General features: G+C 46.7%; 1 protein-coding gene across 1 annotated transcript in view; it reads left to right on the top strand.

The window, feature by feature from the left end:
- Positions 1-19,416, top strand: part of macf1a (microtubule actin crosslinking factor 1a) — a 124,876-nt gene that overhangs the window by 6,897 nt on the left and 98,563 nt on the right. Inside the window, 3 exon segments of the mRNA XM_034544444.1 lie at positions 4,342-4,431; positions 7,574-7,651; positions 8,394-8,486. Coding sequence (XP_034400335.1) covers positions 4,342-4,431; positions 7,574-7,651; positions 8,394-8,486 — 261 coding nt within the window.

Raw genomic sequence — 19,416 nt, 5'->3', positions numbered from 1 at the left:
ACAGACCGCTTGGTGCTGGGGGTTTGTCGGTCGACATCCTAAAGCTACCGCGCACCGATAGCCGGCCCAGCAGAGCACGGGGAACAATCCAAGACATCTCCATCGTCTCCCTCTGCCTCGGTGTTCCTACATTAACATTAGCATCTTAGAGTAAATCATCATCATATCGATAATATTGGGATGTGAGACCGGATACCGTCTTAGATTTTGGATATCATAAAGTGGCATAGGTCTTGTCTTTTCCTCCTTTTTAAAAGGCTGCGTTACAGGGAAGTGATGTCATTTCCTGACCATACCAGACTACTGTTCTGTTATTTACTTCCTCATCATATCCACATGGTCAACCCGACAATATCGTCTCAATATCAATATCGAGGCAATTTAGTCAAACTTATTGTGATATTATTTTTCATGCGTAAGCCCCCAGCCACCTCTCTGTCGAGTAAACTACATTTAGAACCGTTTGCTGGAATGCAGATTCTACGATGACGGATTGTCTTTGTCCCCGCGGTCCTGGAGAGGACGCTTGCATCAATAAAAAGAAACAACCTAACAAATTCAATCTGAACGAGTTGCTGCATTTAATTCAGTTTATTTAATATAGCCCAATATCACAAATTACAAACTCCCCTCCGAGGGCTTTACAATCTGTACTCCTACGACATCAATCTGTACTCCTACGACATCCCTGTCCCAGGACCTCACATTGGATCAGGAACAACTCCCAAGAAAACAGAAAACGCCCATGATGCCCTGTTTTAAAACCTTTCACATAAATATGATCAAGTGTCAAGTATGACATGTGTGCATACTGTCATATCTGCACACACACACACAAATGCCCTTTCTATCAAGTCCAGTATGTGTACCAGGCAGTGAGGAGGGCAGAACGCAGGGTATTTCTGTCACATGACCCGGGAGCGAAGCGTCTATCTGACCCATAACTCTGGAGCGCCTGTCGTCACATGACCCAGGCCGGCCCGTGAATGTAACCCGACATCCGCTGAGTGTAGATGTAGGTCAGAGACGCTCACTTCGAATGGGGCGTCGCTGGTTTACGGCTCGTGAGCGGGCTTTCCATCGGAGCTCATGATTGGCTGATCCATTGATAAATAAAAAAAGGAATTGGTTCATCTTTCAAAATTGTAATATTTGCTGGATGACAGCTGTCCCTTCAGACCTCTCTCCCTCAAAATGATCATAATAATAATAAACAACAAATATATATATATATATATTTTGATTTATTGATCGCTGTCGGAATGCAATGAGAATTTCAACAATTACTACGTAACAAAAATGTTTCTGAAGATTACCAACTGTAGCTTCAATTGATTGATCGAGAACATAATCTGCCGATTAATTGATAATGAAAATATGCATTACATGAGAGAAAATAATGGTGCTGAAAGCATTGAAACAGAATAGATCAATCGTTTGTATCGTTATTTCAAAATATATATATATATATATATATATATATATATATATATATATATATATATATATATATATATATATATATATATATACATATATATTGTGTTTATATTGGCTGTTAGTTTAACAATATGGGTTACATTTTCAAACATGTTGAAATAGAAATGTAAGAAGTACATAGAAAAACCTTAACTACCAGATGTGTTCCATATAGAGCAAGAAAACTATTTGAGAAGAGGGACAATCTAAACCGTGTCTGCAGTGGACGTTATTCACACACACACACACACACACACACACACACACACTGCCAGCCGCCACATTAGCACAGAGGTCATGTTGTAAGTATTAAAGAGAGAGTGCTGACCTTTTACTGTCAGGAGGGAGGAGGGGGGGGGGGGGGAGTTCATGATGGGTGGACGAGGACGGAGAGGGGAGGACAACATGAAAACATGGACCGCAAGGAGGAGGAAAAAAGCTTCTTGTCGCCAGCCTTTTCAAAAATATCTGCTGCCGTGAGAAAGTAGAAGACATCCATCCAAACCCTGTGTTCTCTACTAGACCTAGTGAAATAGTTCTGTGTCCTACATCATCTCTTGGCTCCTTGCCGGCTCTGTTGAGTCTACAAACCTCCGCCCCATCGGCAGAGGGATTTAGAGGCAAACAGAATGGAACAGAGGCCGAGAGGGAGGAAAGATTAGGAGAGAAGGACTGAATGGAAACTAAGCTCACGATAAAGAGACTGAGATGGACGGGTGCCCTCAGCGTCCTGCTGGGTGACTTCCTCCTTGTTTGCTCTGCAGGTGTGCAGGGTGTTGACAGGTTTGTGTGTGTGTGTGTGTGTGTGTGTGTGGTGCAAACAGCAGCTTCCAAGCTACCTGCTGGCCCGCGGTGACACACTTTGACCCTGCAGGGTTGTTGACTCGGCGAGCACAAATCCGGTAGCGGCGCCTTAAGAAGTCATGAGGAGGTCGAGAGGCTTTCCACAGAGACGAAGGGCTGTCGGCTGTTAGAGGAGCTCGCTACGCTCAACCAATCAGCAAACGGCACCGTCCACGCCGACTTACATTATTAGACATCTTCAGGGCCCAGAAGAGTCGGATGTCGAGCACCATTAAGAGGACACATTATGACAGAAACATGCAATGGTCAATTGTGAGATTTGGGTTTATTTCTCATCTTTCAGACTGCTGGAAAGAAAGCATCCAAAATGCACGTCTCTCAATGAGTTTGTTCTCAGACTCTGATCCAGAAATCTTCAGCAGCTCTTACATCCACCAAGCTTTACACTTTCGTTCCTCTCCATGTTCTGAAGGTTTCTACTGAGGGGCTTGTTCACACTTCATTCACAGCCGGATTTATACATTTTATTCCTATAAATATATATATGTAGACAGTGGATTGATTTAGTACAGCTCTCGACAGTATTTTCTGAACTATTGATTGATTCCAATGGTTAGGTCCAAGGGGTGGGCTTCCAGTAAACTGGTATTAAACCCGTCAGTGGCTCACGCAGCTCTGACACACCAAGACACAATTAGACAAAAGCAGTCGGTGTTTCTTTCCCATCTTTTAATTAACACTTGGTCCGTCAGCTCCCATCTAGATCGCTGGCGTCGACCTCCAACAGGAGGAGTAAGAGAGGGAGAGGAGGAAGAGGAAGCCAGAGACAGAAGGTGGTTCACCTTCTGTCCTGTCCTCCAGTAACATCTGAGAGCTCTGTTTATTATTTTATTCAATATTTGGTGAGCCATTACTTAGTTGGACGGAACTCTTACTCTAGTGACTGTCTTGCCCTCTTGTGGTGAACTGTGGTGGTACTGTTTCTTGTCCTGAGGCCAGTGCAGAAAAGTCCCTGTAATGCAGTGGACGTGTGCCCTCGGGCACGTGGTTGGATCCATAGGAGGGTTATGAGACTCCGGGCCCTCTGGGGAAAGACGAGCTAAAGGCCCCACCAACCTACCCTAACTATAGGAGCCAGACGCACACAGCCAGACTTGTGATGCTTCGGCCTCTGTTTTGTTGTTGTTTTGCATCTCTTTGTAGTCACTTTTCTTATGTTTTGTGTCCCTCGGATAATTTTTTGTCTCTTTGGCGTCATGTTTTTGTCTCTTTGTTTTTTTTTCCTTTTCTCTTTGTAGTGAATTTGTGTTCTTTAGTCCTTTTGAAGTAATGTTGTCTTTTTTTGGGGCCATTCTGTCTCTTTGTAGCCATTTGTGTTTCTTTGTGTTTCTTTTTTCATCACTTGTAGGTTGGTACTTGTTTTTTCGAGTGACATTTTGGGCCCCTGGTTCTGTCACCCTGTAGGCCGTTCAATAGACTGCATTTTTTAAGATTTTTGAAACACTATTGAGACACTTTGGGTAGGAGCGACCTTTGCTGCATGCCAACCTCCGGCTCTCTCTACTAGCTGCTTTCTGATGAAGCACCAAATTGTTTATTTAAAAATGTAACAAAAAAAAACAATGGATATAAATTATACGTTTCAATATCCTGTATGTATTTCACACAAAACATACTACATGCTGCTGTCAAAAAAAGCCTTCCGTAAATAAGTCAAAATGTAGATTTAGTACTCGAGTCCTTTCTGTCTGTCTCACTGAGTGTACCACTTTCAAACAAAACCTCATCAGGCTGCTGTGTCACCCCCCTCCCCCCCGGCCCTGGCCCTGGCCCACTCATTGTGGAGGTGCTGTCATGGCAACAGAGACAAGAGGCCACAGCTGACGCTTCGTTTCCTTCGTTTCAACCTGCAGTTGCCGGACCTAATCAGCTGCGGGGCCAATCGCCTTGGCAGATGTCAACAGAGATGATTTGAGTGTGTGATTGACTCTTTCTGTTTGTCCTCCCTCCATTCCTTCTCACCCCCTTCCCCTCCCTCTTTCCTAACTCCTCGCTCAGGTGAGGAAGCACATCACAGACCTGTACGAGGACCTGAGGGATGGACACAACCTGATTTCCTTGCTGGAGGTCCTCTCTGGAGTCACCCTGGTATGGATTGTTCTCTCTCTCTCTCTCTCTCTCTCTCTCTCTCTCTCCCCCATCACACACCTTGTCATCCCCAGTTGGATGCGTCAGTGCTGAGAATGTTACGTGCACTGTGTAATAATAGTGCTGGAGTTGGAGAGGCAGTTCCAGGCTGATGCACCATTCCTGCCAAAGTTGAGCGTAACCGGCAGTTTGAGCCCCAGTGGCTTGACTCTGCTCGGCGTTGTGATGTAATGTGCCCTGACGTACAGAACCTGACTGCTGACTCTGGTCTGCTTATGTACACACACACACAACCACACACATGCTCCTTTCTGACTGTCACCTTCAGGAACAGTGAGTTAAAGTGACTTTTTTTTTACAGTTGTGGTACTTTTATCCCTTTTGTTCATTCTGTCCTCTTTATGTCACTACATCTCCTCTTCCTCTTCCGTCTTTTCTATCTCCCCCCTTCTGTTACCATAGCAACAGAAGAGCGGCCCTTCATTGAAAAGGGCATACGCCTCGCGGGCCCCCCCTCTCATCTTGCTCCGAGGGGATGATGATGAGGAGGAGGAGGAAGGAGCTCAGGGAGTACGTTCGAATGAAACCCTCTCCCCCATCCACCGCTTGTTCTCTCACTTCTGACCTCTGACCTTTCAGCTTCACCCGCCGCCCCCCAATAGGTGGAGCCGTGAGGCTGCATGCGAGTGCTGTGCCACTGATTTCTGACCAGCATACTGGGCTGCACACGACACCATACGATGCTGTGATGTTACTGTGTGACATTGTGTTGGCCGTCATTTCTGCTGGGGGACAGCGTTACCACAAACTGTGATGGTTTTTATGACAGACAGACAGACAGATATACGGACAGACAGACAGAGGGTTGTACAGACAGACAGACAGAGGGTTGTACAGACAGACAGACAGACAGAGGGTTGTACAGACAGAGACAGACAGGGTTGTACAGACAGACAGACAGAGGGTTGTACAGACAGAGACAGACAGAGGGTTGTACAGACAGAGGGTTGTACAGACACAGACAGAGGGTTGTACAGACACAGACAGAGGGTTGTACAGACAAACAGACAGAGGGTTGTACAGACAAACAGACAGAGGGTTGTACAGACACAGACAGAGGGTTGTACAGACACAGACAGAGGGTTGTACAGACAAACAGACAGAGGGTTGTACAGACCGAGACAGAGGGTTGTACAGACAGAGGGTTGTACAGACACAGACAGAGGGTTGTACAGACACAGACAGAGGGTTGTACAGACACAGACAGAGGGTTGTACAGACAAACAGACAGAGGGTTGTACAGACACAGACAGAGGGTTGTACAGACAGACAGACAGACAGAGGGTTGTACAGACAGAGACAGAGGGTTGTACAGACACAGACAGAGGGTTGTACAGACACAGACAGAGGGTTGTACAGACACAGACAGAGGGTTGTACAGACAGACAGACAGACAGAGGGTTGTACAGACAGAGACAGAGGGTTGTACAGACACAGACAGAGGGTTGTACAGACACAGACAGAGGGTTGTACAGACACAGACAGAGGGTTGTACAGACACAGACAGAGGGTTGTACAGACAGACAGACAGACAGAGGGTTGTACAGACAGAGACAGACAGAGGGTTGTACAGACAGAGGGTTGTACAGACACAGACAGAGGGTTGTACAGACACAGACAGAGGGTTGTACAGACACAGACAGAGGGTTGTACAGACACAGACAGAGGGTTGTACAGACACAGACAGAGGGTTGTACAGACACAGACAGAGGGTTGTACAGACACAGACAGAGGGTTGTACAGACCGAGACAGACAGAGGGTTGTACAGACGGAGAGACAGACAGAGGGTTGTACAGACAGACAGCTTTCAGAAACAAGGCTGTTACTCCTGAAGTTATTAGGCTTTGTAAAGATTTTAACTTTAATTACTATTATGCATGAATTGTGAACACTAACGTAAAACTTATGTCATACACTTTATAAGTAATCTAATTCAACAGCTCGGCCATAAATGATAGGAGAGAGTGTTACTTATTGAGGCTGTAGTTTTGGACTTCATATACTTTGTAATTATTATTGTACTGTATGTTTCTCTTCGTATTTACATTCATGAAGAATAAACATTTCAGTATATTACAGTCCAGTACAGCACCATCAGTGGTTAATTGTAAATGCTTAAATAGTCTTTATCGAGGATATTGAAAGTTCAGGATGTAAAATTAAAATATATTTCTGAAATATGAAAAAAAGACGTAAATTATTATCTCACTTATTGTAAACAAACTTGCACTTAGTAATGTTTAGAATAGTCTTGCTGAAGTGATGACTAACCCTGAGTGTACCTTCTTTTTACCAGCACAGTGTGAACCCACATCTGCATCTCATGTACTTTTTGCAACAAGAGTGTGTTTGCAATGGTGCGTGTGTGTGTGTGTGTGTGTGTGTGTGTGTGTGTGTGTGTGTGTGTGTGTGTGTGTGTGTGTGTGTGTGTGTGTGTGTGTGTGTGTGTGTGTGTGTGTGTGTGTGTGTGTGTGTGTGTGTGTGTGTGTGTGTGTGTGTGTGTGTGTGTGTGTGTGTGTGTGTGTGTGTGTGTGTGTGTGTGTGTGTGTGTGTGTGTGTGTGGTGTGTGTGTGTGTGTGTGTGTGTGTGTGTGTGTGTGTGTGTGTGTGTGTGTGTGTGTGTGTGTGTGTGTGTGTGTGTGTGTGTGTGTGTGTGTGTGTGTGTGTGTGTGTGTGTGTGTGTGTGCGTGCGTGCGTGCGTGTTCTTTCAGCTTCTTCTTTCCTTTCTCTCAAACTATCTCTTTCCTCCCTCCAAACCGTAACATGGATGTCTGTTTGTGAAATGGTGGAGTTGAATAAATAAAAGTTCTGATGTAATATGAAGTCAGCATGGTTTGGGTGACGTTTGCTGCTGAGTCTCGGCATGTCTTTAACAGCTCCTGTTGAAGACAGCGCCCCCCAGAGGACCATCTCATGTCAATACAACCGCGCTGACTTTTTTTCACTTCATTGCACTGTGGATTGAATTCAGCTTTATTTGCACTCACGGCTGCCTCCTGCTTTTGCGTCACTAAAGAAATAACAAAGCATTTGGTGACTTTCCTCATCATTGTTCTCCTCTTGTCTCTTCTCTCTTTTCCAGCCCAGAGAAAAGGGACGCATGAGATTTCATCGACTGCAGAATGTCCAAATAGCGCTGGACTTCCTCAAACAGAGACAGGTATGCAGACACACACACACACACACACACACACACACACACACATGGTCACACATGTTTTCTTTCCTCTAGTTTTAAAGACGGCATATTAGGGAAGCAAAATAGTCCCAAATCTCACAATTGATCTGTGCACAACAACCTGCTTTTGTGTCACGCTTAACGACTTTAATGTCGTTTTAAAGTTCCAGATTTCACCCTGTTTGCAAGAGCTAGTGATGGGAAACCCTTTCTGTCCGGGGACGGGGCATTTTCAGTCTTTTGGTGACCGTGATGAAAGGGAGCACATTTGTTTCACTCCGACTTATCTGCCCTTCTCTCACACTGCATCTTTCATTGTTCCCTCTCTCGCCAACACATTCATCTCTTTGTTAACTCGTTCCCCAACTTCAAACACCTCTTCCTCATAACTCCAGTGTCCTCATCTTTCCTCCACTGCGTCTCTCGTCTCGCTCCCTGGAGGCAGCAGCGGTGGAGGACTGACCCCTTTTTCTTCACTGCAGGTCTAATTATACGGCTTGGCTTAACTTAGCCAGAGTCGCGAAACTTCACTTAATGGGCACGACAGGTGGAACGGATATGCGGAAAAATAAAGTTTTCCTCTCATTGGTCCAATCTGGTGGAATTTAGATAATGGTAGAGATTTAAAAGTGACCACTTTATGGGTAAATCGTTGCTTGTATTATAGCAGATCTTTATCATTTTGCAACCAAACGAAAAAACAATTCTGTTTTCCTGTTTTCAGGTCAAACTTGTGAACATCAGGAACGATGACATCACCGACGGGAACCCCAAGCTGACGTTAGGTCTCATCTGGACCATCATCCTTCACTTCCAGGTCTGTGCCCTACACATGCTTGTCTTTGAGTTTGAAAGTGTGTTTTACAAGGCTTTACAAACCCATTGGTGGCGACTCATTTCTGCAACCAACACTAATTTCCCCACATGAGGATCTTATTCCCGTGGTTGTCACTCAGCATGTCTGTCCAGCTGTTGGGATTTGAGTTCTCATCACTGCCAGGATGAGCTTAGCTCCTGTGACTGTTGCATAAGTACACGCTGGTTTACTTATGCAACAGAAGAAGTGGCTTTGTGCACCACAAAGTGGACATCAGATAAAAGCAGAATATTGTTCTGTAGCTGTGAGCAGGACGCGTTTCCTGCCAGTGAGACGGGTTCCTTCTCTGTCTGTGCACTGAGAACAGAGAACAACGTGGTGGTTGTCTGACTCCTGTGTGTACTTATGTAGCAGCAGTAGGATTCACACGTGTTTGGAGGAGTCCGTGTTTCATAATTGTTTTAAGGAGGTACAATGTGACTGCTGGAAGGCATCTGGGCTTATCTGTGATGTATTTGTGTTCTTGTGACTGAAGTCGTCCTCTAAAGCACGGCACTGTTTGGTCGTTGCTCTTAACATATACAGATTACTTTTTCTTTTGTGCTAAAAACGTTTAGTATTTTTGGTCACAACAGCTAGTGATGATTCTCAAAGTCAAAACCGGATTTCAGACATAAACGAAACAAACATTACAGGTAAAAAGGACTTGATGAAGAGACGCGTCTGCGTTGTGTTTCTGCTCGACATTCATTCATTTGTGTGTTCTGTCCGATTGTCCCTGCATCAATGTGGCCTGCAGATGGGTTGACGTCTTTGCAGTGGGACTCTCATTACCACCGGGTCCCAGTCCTGCATGACAAGCAAAAACAAATGAATGCAACGACTCCAACAAAACATTCTTAGCATCTAGTTTAATTCATTTATGTATTCTTTATTGCTGTAACTTTTATGGACTGGTTGTAGTTGCTGTGGATGACCACTAGGTTGTGCTGCGATGTGACCCTCAGCAAGGTGACACTGCCAGCTGGTTACCGTGGAAACAGTAGTGCGTGACACCCCGGCAACCGTTTCACTGGGCATGACTCAGCAGAACATCGTGTTGCAGAGGGAGTGAGAGATGGAGGGCTGAAGTGATGCAGGAGGAGGGGGGTGGGGTGGGGTGGGGACTCACTCAAAGATGATGGACAGGACTGGGGCTGAAACGGGCTCCGAGGTATAGAAATACACAAACATGCACACATCTATGGGCGTGGAAGATGGAATCGGTCCGCAGAGCAGCAAATAGTCTGTTTCCCAGAGTTCAACGGGTTCATGGTGTCGACAGTTTGACAGTCTATATACACTATCTATATATAGTGTATATATATGTTGGATTACACTGCAAATCTAATATTTAAGAAGTCGTTCCTGGAAACAAGCCTCCAGCTCTTTGTGACTCGGCACATGACTTAATCATCGGGATAATTCCTGTTGTCAGTCATTGTTCCATCGGGCACATGAAGTTACAGACGAGGTGTCGTCTCTGGCATGCCCTGGACAACCTGCTTCCTCAGCTATCCTGCTCAAAAGTTTTTAAATACATTCTCATTTGTGTATCTTCTGCAGATGTTTGTCAGCCACCAGCTCGTCGATTCTAAAAAGGAAACGTCCATCTTTTCTGCAACAGAGCGGACATGTTGCTCGTCAAAGCACACAGACAAGCTTTCTAGCATCTATTAAAAACGTCCCACTTCAGTGATATGTTTTGATAAATATCGTTCATGCGTTTACATATTCATCACTGGTAATCAAACCGTGGCAATACTGATCCCACTACTCTCAATTTAAACGTGGCTGTAGTAACTCAGTCAGACCAATAGGTGGCACCAGTTAGCTCGGTGTTAAAGATGACCGGAGCCAGATAGAGGCATCCCTGTCGGTGGGCCCCCCCTCCTGTTGCACTGTCTCTGCCTGTGATTGGCTCAGCTAGCTGTATGTCACTGCTTCTTTCTAGAGAGTTAATGTTTGGAGTTGTTGAAGAAATTCATCAGCGTTTCTCTGACTCGCTACCAGGCACGATCAGCAGGTGTGTTCCTTAGGACTGACTTCACTGCAGACGTGTGTGGACGCTTTTTAATCTCGTCTATTAATTGTTGTTTATTAGTTTGAGGTCAACACTATTTAGTGTTACTTGTACACAGCAGTGTAGCTCTCAAGTGCTCGGCATACCGGAAATCCCTTCATACGTCACCATATATGGAAGCCTGAGAGGCAAGACGAAAACAATATTCTGTCTGAGCGAAACAGTTTTCCCGACATATATTTTGTGTTAGCAAGTTGTAAATTAGGACTCATTTATGAGAAAATCAGATGCTACTAGTCCTATTTAAAACATCAGATTGTGGTGCACTTCAACCTTTTGTACTACAAACAAACACTTAAAAATGTATCCTGACAAAATATAAATTCACCTGAAAAATCTTGGATTATTCTGGTAAAACCTTTTTTCCACCCGTATAACCTCAATATTTGTCTCCCTTGCCTTTCATGGCTTTCCATGATGTCGTCATTTGTTTTTAGCAGCGATCAGATCGCGTGTCTTTTTTCCAAAATGCTTTGGAATGTAACAACATCGAGGCTGGTCATCTTAAAGGCTCTGAATTGTGATCGATAATGGATCAAAAGAGCCTCTGAAAGTACACCATGCAGCGGGGGGGTGTCTTGTCTGATTGACACCGCTCTCGATGCCGTGCAGCCTCAGTGTGAGCGGTTGAAGGCCTCGGGGGCTTGATCAGTGCTGTCCTCCCATTGGTTCATGCCTTCTTCATGTGTGTGTTGTCCTCTTCCGGTTAATGAGAGAAGATGGATTACCATTGTTAGTGGTCTCCATCCATATCTGTCCATCTGAAAACATTCTCCATGCCTGAACCCCGACTGTACAGAATCACATGCAGGAGCTGTGTTGTCCAACGTATGTGCAGTGTGTGTGGGGGGGAGGGGGGGCTTTAAGGCCGTATGTGTGGCATCGGGCCATTATTGTGATCAACAGTGTAGGAGGGGAGTGTGGGGGGAACTAAAAATCACCATTTCTTTACAGTAACAGATCAATGTCTATTAGTGCTGCAACTCATTTTTATTTGTCTTTATTGATTCATCCGTGAATTGTTTTCCGATCAATCTATATAATGTCAGAATCAAAAGTTCCCAAAATGTTCCATACTAAAACATTTTTTAAATCCTATTCACAGTCCAAAGAAAATGGCGGATAATAGCAAAAGGATCACAGTCTGAGTATTAATAGTCTAAACAGCAAATCAATCGGTTCATAATGGTTTTAGCACAGCACGACCCGTTTGTAGGTTTAACAGAATCCGATTGAAAGCAGTCGTTTTGGGCTAATCCAGTGGAGTAAAGGCCCGTCAAATCCATGTTCCCGATCACATGGAAATCCTGCAAATCCCATGTTGCCATTAAAAAGCCTTGATATTGAAAGCGTAGCTGCCTATACAGTTTAAATCGCTCCTTTGACTCCTCGTGTATATATTGAGTGTGTTCCCTCTACCCCCCCATCACCTCCCCAGATCCTTTCAGTCTTCACCCATCCGCTCCTGTTTTTCTTCTGTCCCTTTCAACTTTCTCCTAATTCCCTCAAATCTCTCCCTCCCTCCCTCCCTCGCTCTTTCTCCCTTGCGCCTCTCCTCTTCACCCCGAGAGCCATTCATAACCTGTAGCTTGACGGACAGATGGAGACGGAAAGAAATAGATTGGGAAAAGAGCGAGAGAGAAACGGATTGAAGTGCGAACCGGCTTCTTCTGGTTTATGTTGCGGGGACTCGCCCATCTTTAGATGGGATTTCTCTCCTGCTGGCTGTCATTCGGGGAAGGTTTGTGTGTGTGTGTGTGTGTGTGGCATAGAAGCTGCTCACTAACAGCCAAGAGAGAGAGGCAGAGAGCTAAAGAGAGAGAGAGCGGCAGGAGTAACGAGGAAGCGGATAGGACGAGGAGAGCCCGGCAGGGAGGGGTGGATTGTGAGAGTGAGAGAACGAGCAGAAGAGAGTGTGAAGCTGCTGCAGCCGGTAGATACAAGCTTTTCTCTCCCTCCGCCCGGCGTCTTGCGAGCGAGGGATAAAGCGGAGGAGCGAAGCCAGCCGAGGGAGAGACGGATCCAGGCTGCCTGCAGTCACCGCAGCTCCCGGCTTCCCTCCGGATGGGCAGGCCTCGCACTACAAAACGCACCGCAGGACGAGACACTCGAGGACACGTACGCCGACGGGCTCACACAGCTGACCAGGGGACCGCCCCTACCTCGCAGGCACGAACGCACACTCGGCCCGTCTCCAGGACGGCCGCACGCTTGCTGTTTGTCCGGCGTGTCAATCGGATCAATCCAGTCATGCTTGTCTGAGGGAGCCACTGTTTTCTTTTAACCGGAGACGCCCCACGTTCTTGTTGTTTTTCTTGTTTATTTGCTCTCTGCATGTCTTTGTTTTTAGTTTTAAGGGAACATGGCGTGCAGACCCTCTTGTCCTAACCTCCACCGCTGTGCTGCGTGGCGTTCAGGACTGCCCTTCACTGGACGCTGAATCCCTTTGGCTCGGTTCCAGACGCACATCTGCACCTGAAGTAGGTCTGCTACTTTAAGCTAAGCAGACGGAGGACCAGTCTTGTCCTCCTCTCCTCCTCCGGCTCCTACCCGAGACGCCTCTTCCTAATTAGTTCTAGTGGACGTGAGGAGTTATTAAGAGACAAAAAGGCACCAGAGAGAGAACGAGAGCCCCTTTTCCACGGCTCTGTCGATGTTTCGTCTCAGTTGAAGCCATAAGGTCTGAATACCCCTCCACCTCCTGCAAACTGTGGATTTTGTCAGGCTGTTGCGTCGTCGCACTGCACCACCTGATGAAGAGGAATCTTGCTTGAGTAAGAAACAGACTGAAAGCAGGACACGGGAGGTTTCTGATTGGACAGCGCTGGAGCACAATTCCCAGCCAACTCTGGTCCTCAGAGAGTCTAACACTGAGGTGGGAAGGGGGGGGGGGGGGTATTTAGACTGGTATCCAGGGGAGAGGCATGGGATGCTAAGCTGTCTGGGGAGCTTAAGGTGGAGTCTGTCTGCGCTTGGCTGCCTCCAGATTCAGACCGGCGCCCTCACTCACAGCTGCTTTTTGTGGGTTTTCTGGACTACAATGAGTTTGATTCCACAGGTTAGTGGCCGCCCCAGATGATCAGCGCCAAGACCGCGAAACCATCTTGCCAATGGGGGAAAAAACTAACCCCCTGGCGATTTTAGATCCCAACATATTGACAACAACAGTCCCTTGAGAGGAGGAGAGCACACAGGCTGGAAGGATCGACACGTCACTCGAGACACCAGCTCATTGGGCAGGATAAACCGTGGGAGGATGACGAGGAGAGGCATCGGGGCGGGAAGCCAAAAGCTCTGATTGAGTATTTAACAAGCTGTCAGAGTATTGGCTGAATCCCCCTGCAAGCCGCGGCAGCATTGGCTGACTGCGCTTATCCCTCACCCGCAACCAATCTGGACACCGTGCTGCCTCTGCAGAATGAGACACCGAGCCCGCCGCTACTACGATAGATATTGACGGCGTCAACGTTAATACTACGAGCACCGTGACGGATGGGATTCCCACGATCTCTGTTGTGTGGCTGACTCGCGTTACGGATCTTACTTCTCTCCCTCTTGCACTGCAATAACATTACCACTGTAGGAGGGAGAGACATCATTAATTCATGAGCTCAGATGGATCCGAGTGTAGAGCTCTTGGATTACTCTGGAACCGACCGCAAATCTGAGGAATCCGAATGATACGGCAGCAGGACGATGGTGTTTTCCTCAGTCACCTCTTATATCTGAAGAAACTATGACATTGAGAAGTGAGAAAAGACAAGCAGCTGGGGCTTCACTGATGGCCTGAATAGCACCAGACTGCACTGCAATGTCTCTCTCCCACACTCCTCATCCCGCCTGACACATTGCCTTACACCTGGTAAAGCCCGGTGATAAATCAGAGACCTGACCCTGATTTCACTTATTTGTCCTCCCTCATAACGCGTCCTTGACTGCAACCACAGGTCTTCTGGGATAAACAGTAAAGCAGCAGGCGGGCCGCCCGCTTACACACACCGTTACACAGCAGGGTCCTTGGAGAGGGCCGGGCCGGCCAGAGGTCCTTTCGGGATTCACGTCAGCTGAGGTAAAGGTAAAGAGGAAGGACGGGTTCGGACACGTCGGCCTGCAGCCGCTTGCCTTGCTGACAATCAAAAGACAGACTTTCTCTTTCGGTGACGGCTCAAACAAACCCGGTCTCTATTCAAGCTGCCATGGAAAATGGAGCTAAGCTCATCCTAACTCCCCATTACTCACAGGTTTCAGATTAATGAGGGAGATGTCAGTCACTTACTAGCCAATCTGTACATTTACCCTCTGTTGTCTTTTTATTCTCATTTTTGTTTTGAAGAAGAAGAATGGGATTTTTGCTCTGGAACACATGGAATAAATGTTACAACCCAAATGAACATCGTTGCTCTCTGATGGATTAACTGCCTGCATTTGCTGCAGTTTCTATTTTGTACACTGTTATCCGTCAACAACAAAGACATGGGGAACTCCATGGGTTGTGTCAGGCCTCCTCGGGAGGGGGAACACGCTGGAGCCCCCCCACTTTCGTCAAAGAAGCGTCTACGTTTCAGGCGTAAACACAAGGGCAAGAAGTCCAGGAAAGGAGAACCGGAACAGGAAGACTTTGAGCGACAAAGACACCATGAGAAGGATGGAAGAGAGGAAGAGGATGAAGACGACGAGGGAAAGGCCGCAGTTATAGACACGGCAGATTTTAGAGCCGGGACTCTTTCAACAGTGCCTGATATCCAGTTAACTCATTCCAAAACTAAACTGCACAGTAATACCCTTTCCCCTGGCTCCGTGAGTACCAGTGTAAGGGGCAACAGGTTACTTGAAGTGTCCCCCAAGCCCAGCCCAGCCTGGAGAGGAGTTTTCTGCCTCCCAGGGGAGGAAGACTCTGTCAGCGGCATCATAGACGTCTCCAGCATTCCGAGCCAAACCACGACCACCACCCCGGTCAACACAGCCCCAGTTCTGGGCAGCACCACCCCAGGCGGAGGGAGGGTCTGTCGCGTTAAGGAGAAAGTCCAAGGGGTCCTAGAGAAACCTTGGGTCCTCCGACAAAAGATGGAGAAAAAAGACAAGGGGAGGATCGAGAGAGAGGAAAAAGGGGATGGGGAGGTCAAAGGAAGACCAGAGGGAACCATAACAGTGGTGCGGACGCCCTCGGGGAGGGAGCACAAAGGTGTGGTCCACATCCGTGAGGTGGATGGTAAACTCTGCGTGGTGAGGACGGTGTACCCCAGTGATTTTGGCTCACCAGTATGGAGGGGCGGAAATGACGGTGAGGTAGAGGTGCGCACTGAGCCCCTTGCCCCGTCTCCAGTCACAGGGAATATTCTCAAAGTCCAGCTGTCTGAAGAGGACAGTACAGCCAAAATGTCTGCGGGGGATTCCCCCACGTCCTTGAACCAGACTGTTCCCGTCGAGGGCTTTAGCTGGGACACTCCGGTTCGTGCACAGGAGCAGTCCTCTCTATTGGAGTCGGGCTACGCCAGCGACCTGCCGCTTACCTCTCCAGAAACGGCGGGCACCACCCCCAGTCAGACGGACTGGGCAGGGCTGACCAGTTGCTCATCAGAGAGACTTGACTCAATGGTGGAGAGTCCTCTGTCGCTGCAGCAGGCGACTCTAACATATCTGCCACAGGTTTGCATCCATCTTACTTTACCTTATGCCCTCCACACATACGATCCATTAGTGCTATCTCTGTCTGGAAGACGGCTACGACAATTGGTTGATTTAATTCAGAGGTTCCCACTGACCGGGACCAGATCTCAGAGCATTTGCTACCCAGCTGAAGGCAAACGATATGACTCAGCAAAAATGTTTCTGGTAATACATTAATTGTTTAAGTCATTCTAGCTTCTCAAATGCGAGGAATTACCGCTGTAGGCCACGGTTAACACATACAGCAGCAATATCACCTGCATTCGTGCATGACCGCGCCTCTTGATTTAGATGTTGTTTTTGCCTCTGTTGTCATTCGTCCACCGTGTCTGTGGTTGTGTGTTTGTTATCAGCTCTTTTAAGCCACTCTGCCTCCCTCCTTTCTTTCCGCCGGCGTCCCCAGAGCCTCATCAGCGTAGCCCAGACCGTCTCTCCATCCTTCTCTCCCATCACCTCCTTCCGTTGCTTGTCGCTTTCCTCACACCACAGGCACTCGCCCAAAGCTGACGTCTGTCCCAGTGTGAGAGACAGATGGGCCGGGTGTTTGTTTGTGTGAGAGAAGGTTCACCACTTCAGATGACGCGGCCCCCTCTGAACTGAAACTGGTCATCTTCTGAACAATTCAACAGCCCACAATATAACTGTCAGCTCTGGTGGTTTTCGGTTGAAAACGTTGAAGGTTACTTTTTGGGGAGAAAGTAGAGGGGTGAGATCGGATCATTTAAACATAATCTGTTGGTGATTTACATTGTAGTCTTTGTTTACAGTTTGCTCTGAGGGCACTTATTTCATTCAATACCTTTATATTTTAGGAAAAAATATTGTGATTTGTTCTACATAAACCTTTTTTAATTAATAAACCAAACAACCAAGGCTTTGCAGATGCAGAGAGAGAGAGAGAATCTACTACCTGGTAGCTTTTCAGCTCCCCTTCACCTTGAAAATAATAAGGCTGCTGCTGCAGCGTTACAACAGATGATGGGCGCTTTATTAATTTCTTAATGTTTTCCCCGATTTTTGTTAGTGCCCTCCACCTAACCTCGGCAGTACAGCGTGGCTGCAGCTGGCGGCACGTTAGATTTGGTGCTACGTGTCTCGTTTGAGGCTCAGTTGCTGAGTCATGGCAAACAAACACTGACAGTGGATCCTCAGAGATCCCTGCTTAAGAGGGGTTTGTGTGTTTCATGTGTCATGAGAGGAGTGTGTGGATGAGCTTCGGTTAAAGTGCAGCTGGCCTTTGTGTGTGGGTGCTTGTGATGCCCGTCTCTGCATAAAAAGGGATTTTAAATGCGCATTCATCAGCCAGACGTCTGGTTTGTCGAGCCTCGAGGGGATTTCTCTCCCACCACTCAGATACCCATGTACCCGCCCCTCCGAAGCTATGCAGCTGTCCTTCATCATCTGTCCATTCGCCTAACCATCTTTTTTGTTTTTTGTTTTAAGTTACAGTACAACACTTCCTTCTCTTCTCCACCTTCCATTCTCTCTCTTGTTGTTGTTATCTCCCCCATCCCTCGCTCTCCCTCCTCTCCCCGCAAACTTCAAAGAGGCGGTGCTTTTAAAAGAGGTCTGGTGGGGGGTGGCATCATGGATGCCTGTGGCTAGAGTCTGTGCTGCCACCTCAAACACACCGTTGGGTGTTTCTGTGTGCGTTTGTACCTTTCACTCACGTACACATCTATACTTGCACATCAACTAGCGTCTGTTGCGTTATAAGTCATTTATTAACAATATAAGTACAAAATAATCGCAAAAGCAAAACAGTATGCTTGACATTAACAACAATATTTAGTATTTAGCAACCAGTTCTTGGTCCACTTTTTGTAAATGTAAAGATTAGGGATGGCAAGACGTGAGCCTGAAAATAACTAACTATATTAAATAATAGTACCGCTGCATGTAACAAAGTGTTTACTCCCAGGCATCTGTCTTAGAGACAATAGTTGATAGACTGATATAGTTTATCTACCATGTCAACATCACAAATATGCAAATTGATTCAACTCATGGCACCGGATGAATCTTCCAGAATAACCAAAAGGAAGTTAGTGACGACATGGGAGGCGAAGTGTCCCGGCATCTTTGAGCCATGACGGAGACGTCACACCTCCATACGTGACCCATCAAGTTCACTTACTATTCACACTGATCTAGTGGCTTTGATCGTGTTCTATGCTGCTGCTTGGTTTCCATCCTGGTAACGGCTCTTACCAGGATGTGGGGTATCTGACAAGTTAAGAGCCTCAGTGGAGCCAGGTCATGTAATTAAACTGTCTTTTTGTCTGTTAACTAGCTGGACACCCAGCTGGCTGAATTAGCCAAGTAGACGGCACAGATTGTTGGCTTCACACAGCACTTTACAGTGTTAGCTAGGTGGCTAACCAAACAATATAGCTTTCTTGCTAACGTGTGTCAGCACATAAAGTTTTCGAGGTCACACATTAAGTATTTGAGCACACTCGGCTTGACTGGGAACGCGCTGAAGTATTCTAAACTCAAGGTTTCTTTTTCAGGAGCTTTTGACCACATCTCACTGCCTTCTTCAGCAAACGGAACAACCTAATTTCTGTTCTCAGTTATCCAAATGATAACAAGCTTCATTCGTTGTTGGATAGTCAAAAGCTGGTGAACGTGTTTAGAATATGAGTTATTTTACTGTCAGAAGCTCCAAGACAATCAAAAACAACCTTCACATGCAGTATATATTTACACATGATGAATTATCGAATAGCAGATGCACAGCTAGGTGGATGAATGAGAGACCGCTGCAGTGGGAGTGCAGGCTTTTTTGTGCAGACGCAGGCCTCACACGGAGTGCTGTATCAATATTCAGGTGGAGGATTATATGCTCTGTAGTTCTCTGTAAAGGAGGCGGTGGGTGCATACAGAGAGCCGGAGCTCTGCGGGAAAACACGCGGCAGAATCCACCGCTCGCTCGATTCCCATTCAAGCCACAAACCCCATCCCTGAATATGCTCACGCACTAGCTTGATCATCCACTTTGTGTGTGTGTGTACACCCTCTTACTGTTGGCAGAGAAATGCTGACGTGTAGAAGTGCAGTTAGGTAAGAGAAGTGTACGGAATCCAAGAGCAAGTGGCCAGAAGTAAACATGTATTTGGTGGAGCCACCTAGCGCGTA

The sequence above is a fragment of the Cyclopterus lumpus genome, chromosome 11 (genome assembly GCF_009769545.1).
Source record: "Cyclopterus lumpus isolate fCycLum1 chromosome 11, fCycLum1.pri, whole genome shotgun sequence".
Classification (NCBI taxonomy): Eukaryota; Metazoa; Chordata; class Actinopteri; order Perciformes; family Cyclopteridae; genus Cyclopterus; species Cyclopterus lumpus.
This window is presented reverse-complemented; position numbering and strand designations above follow the sequence as displayed.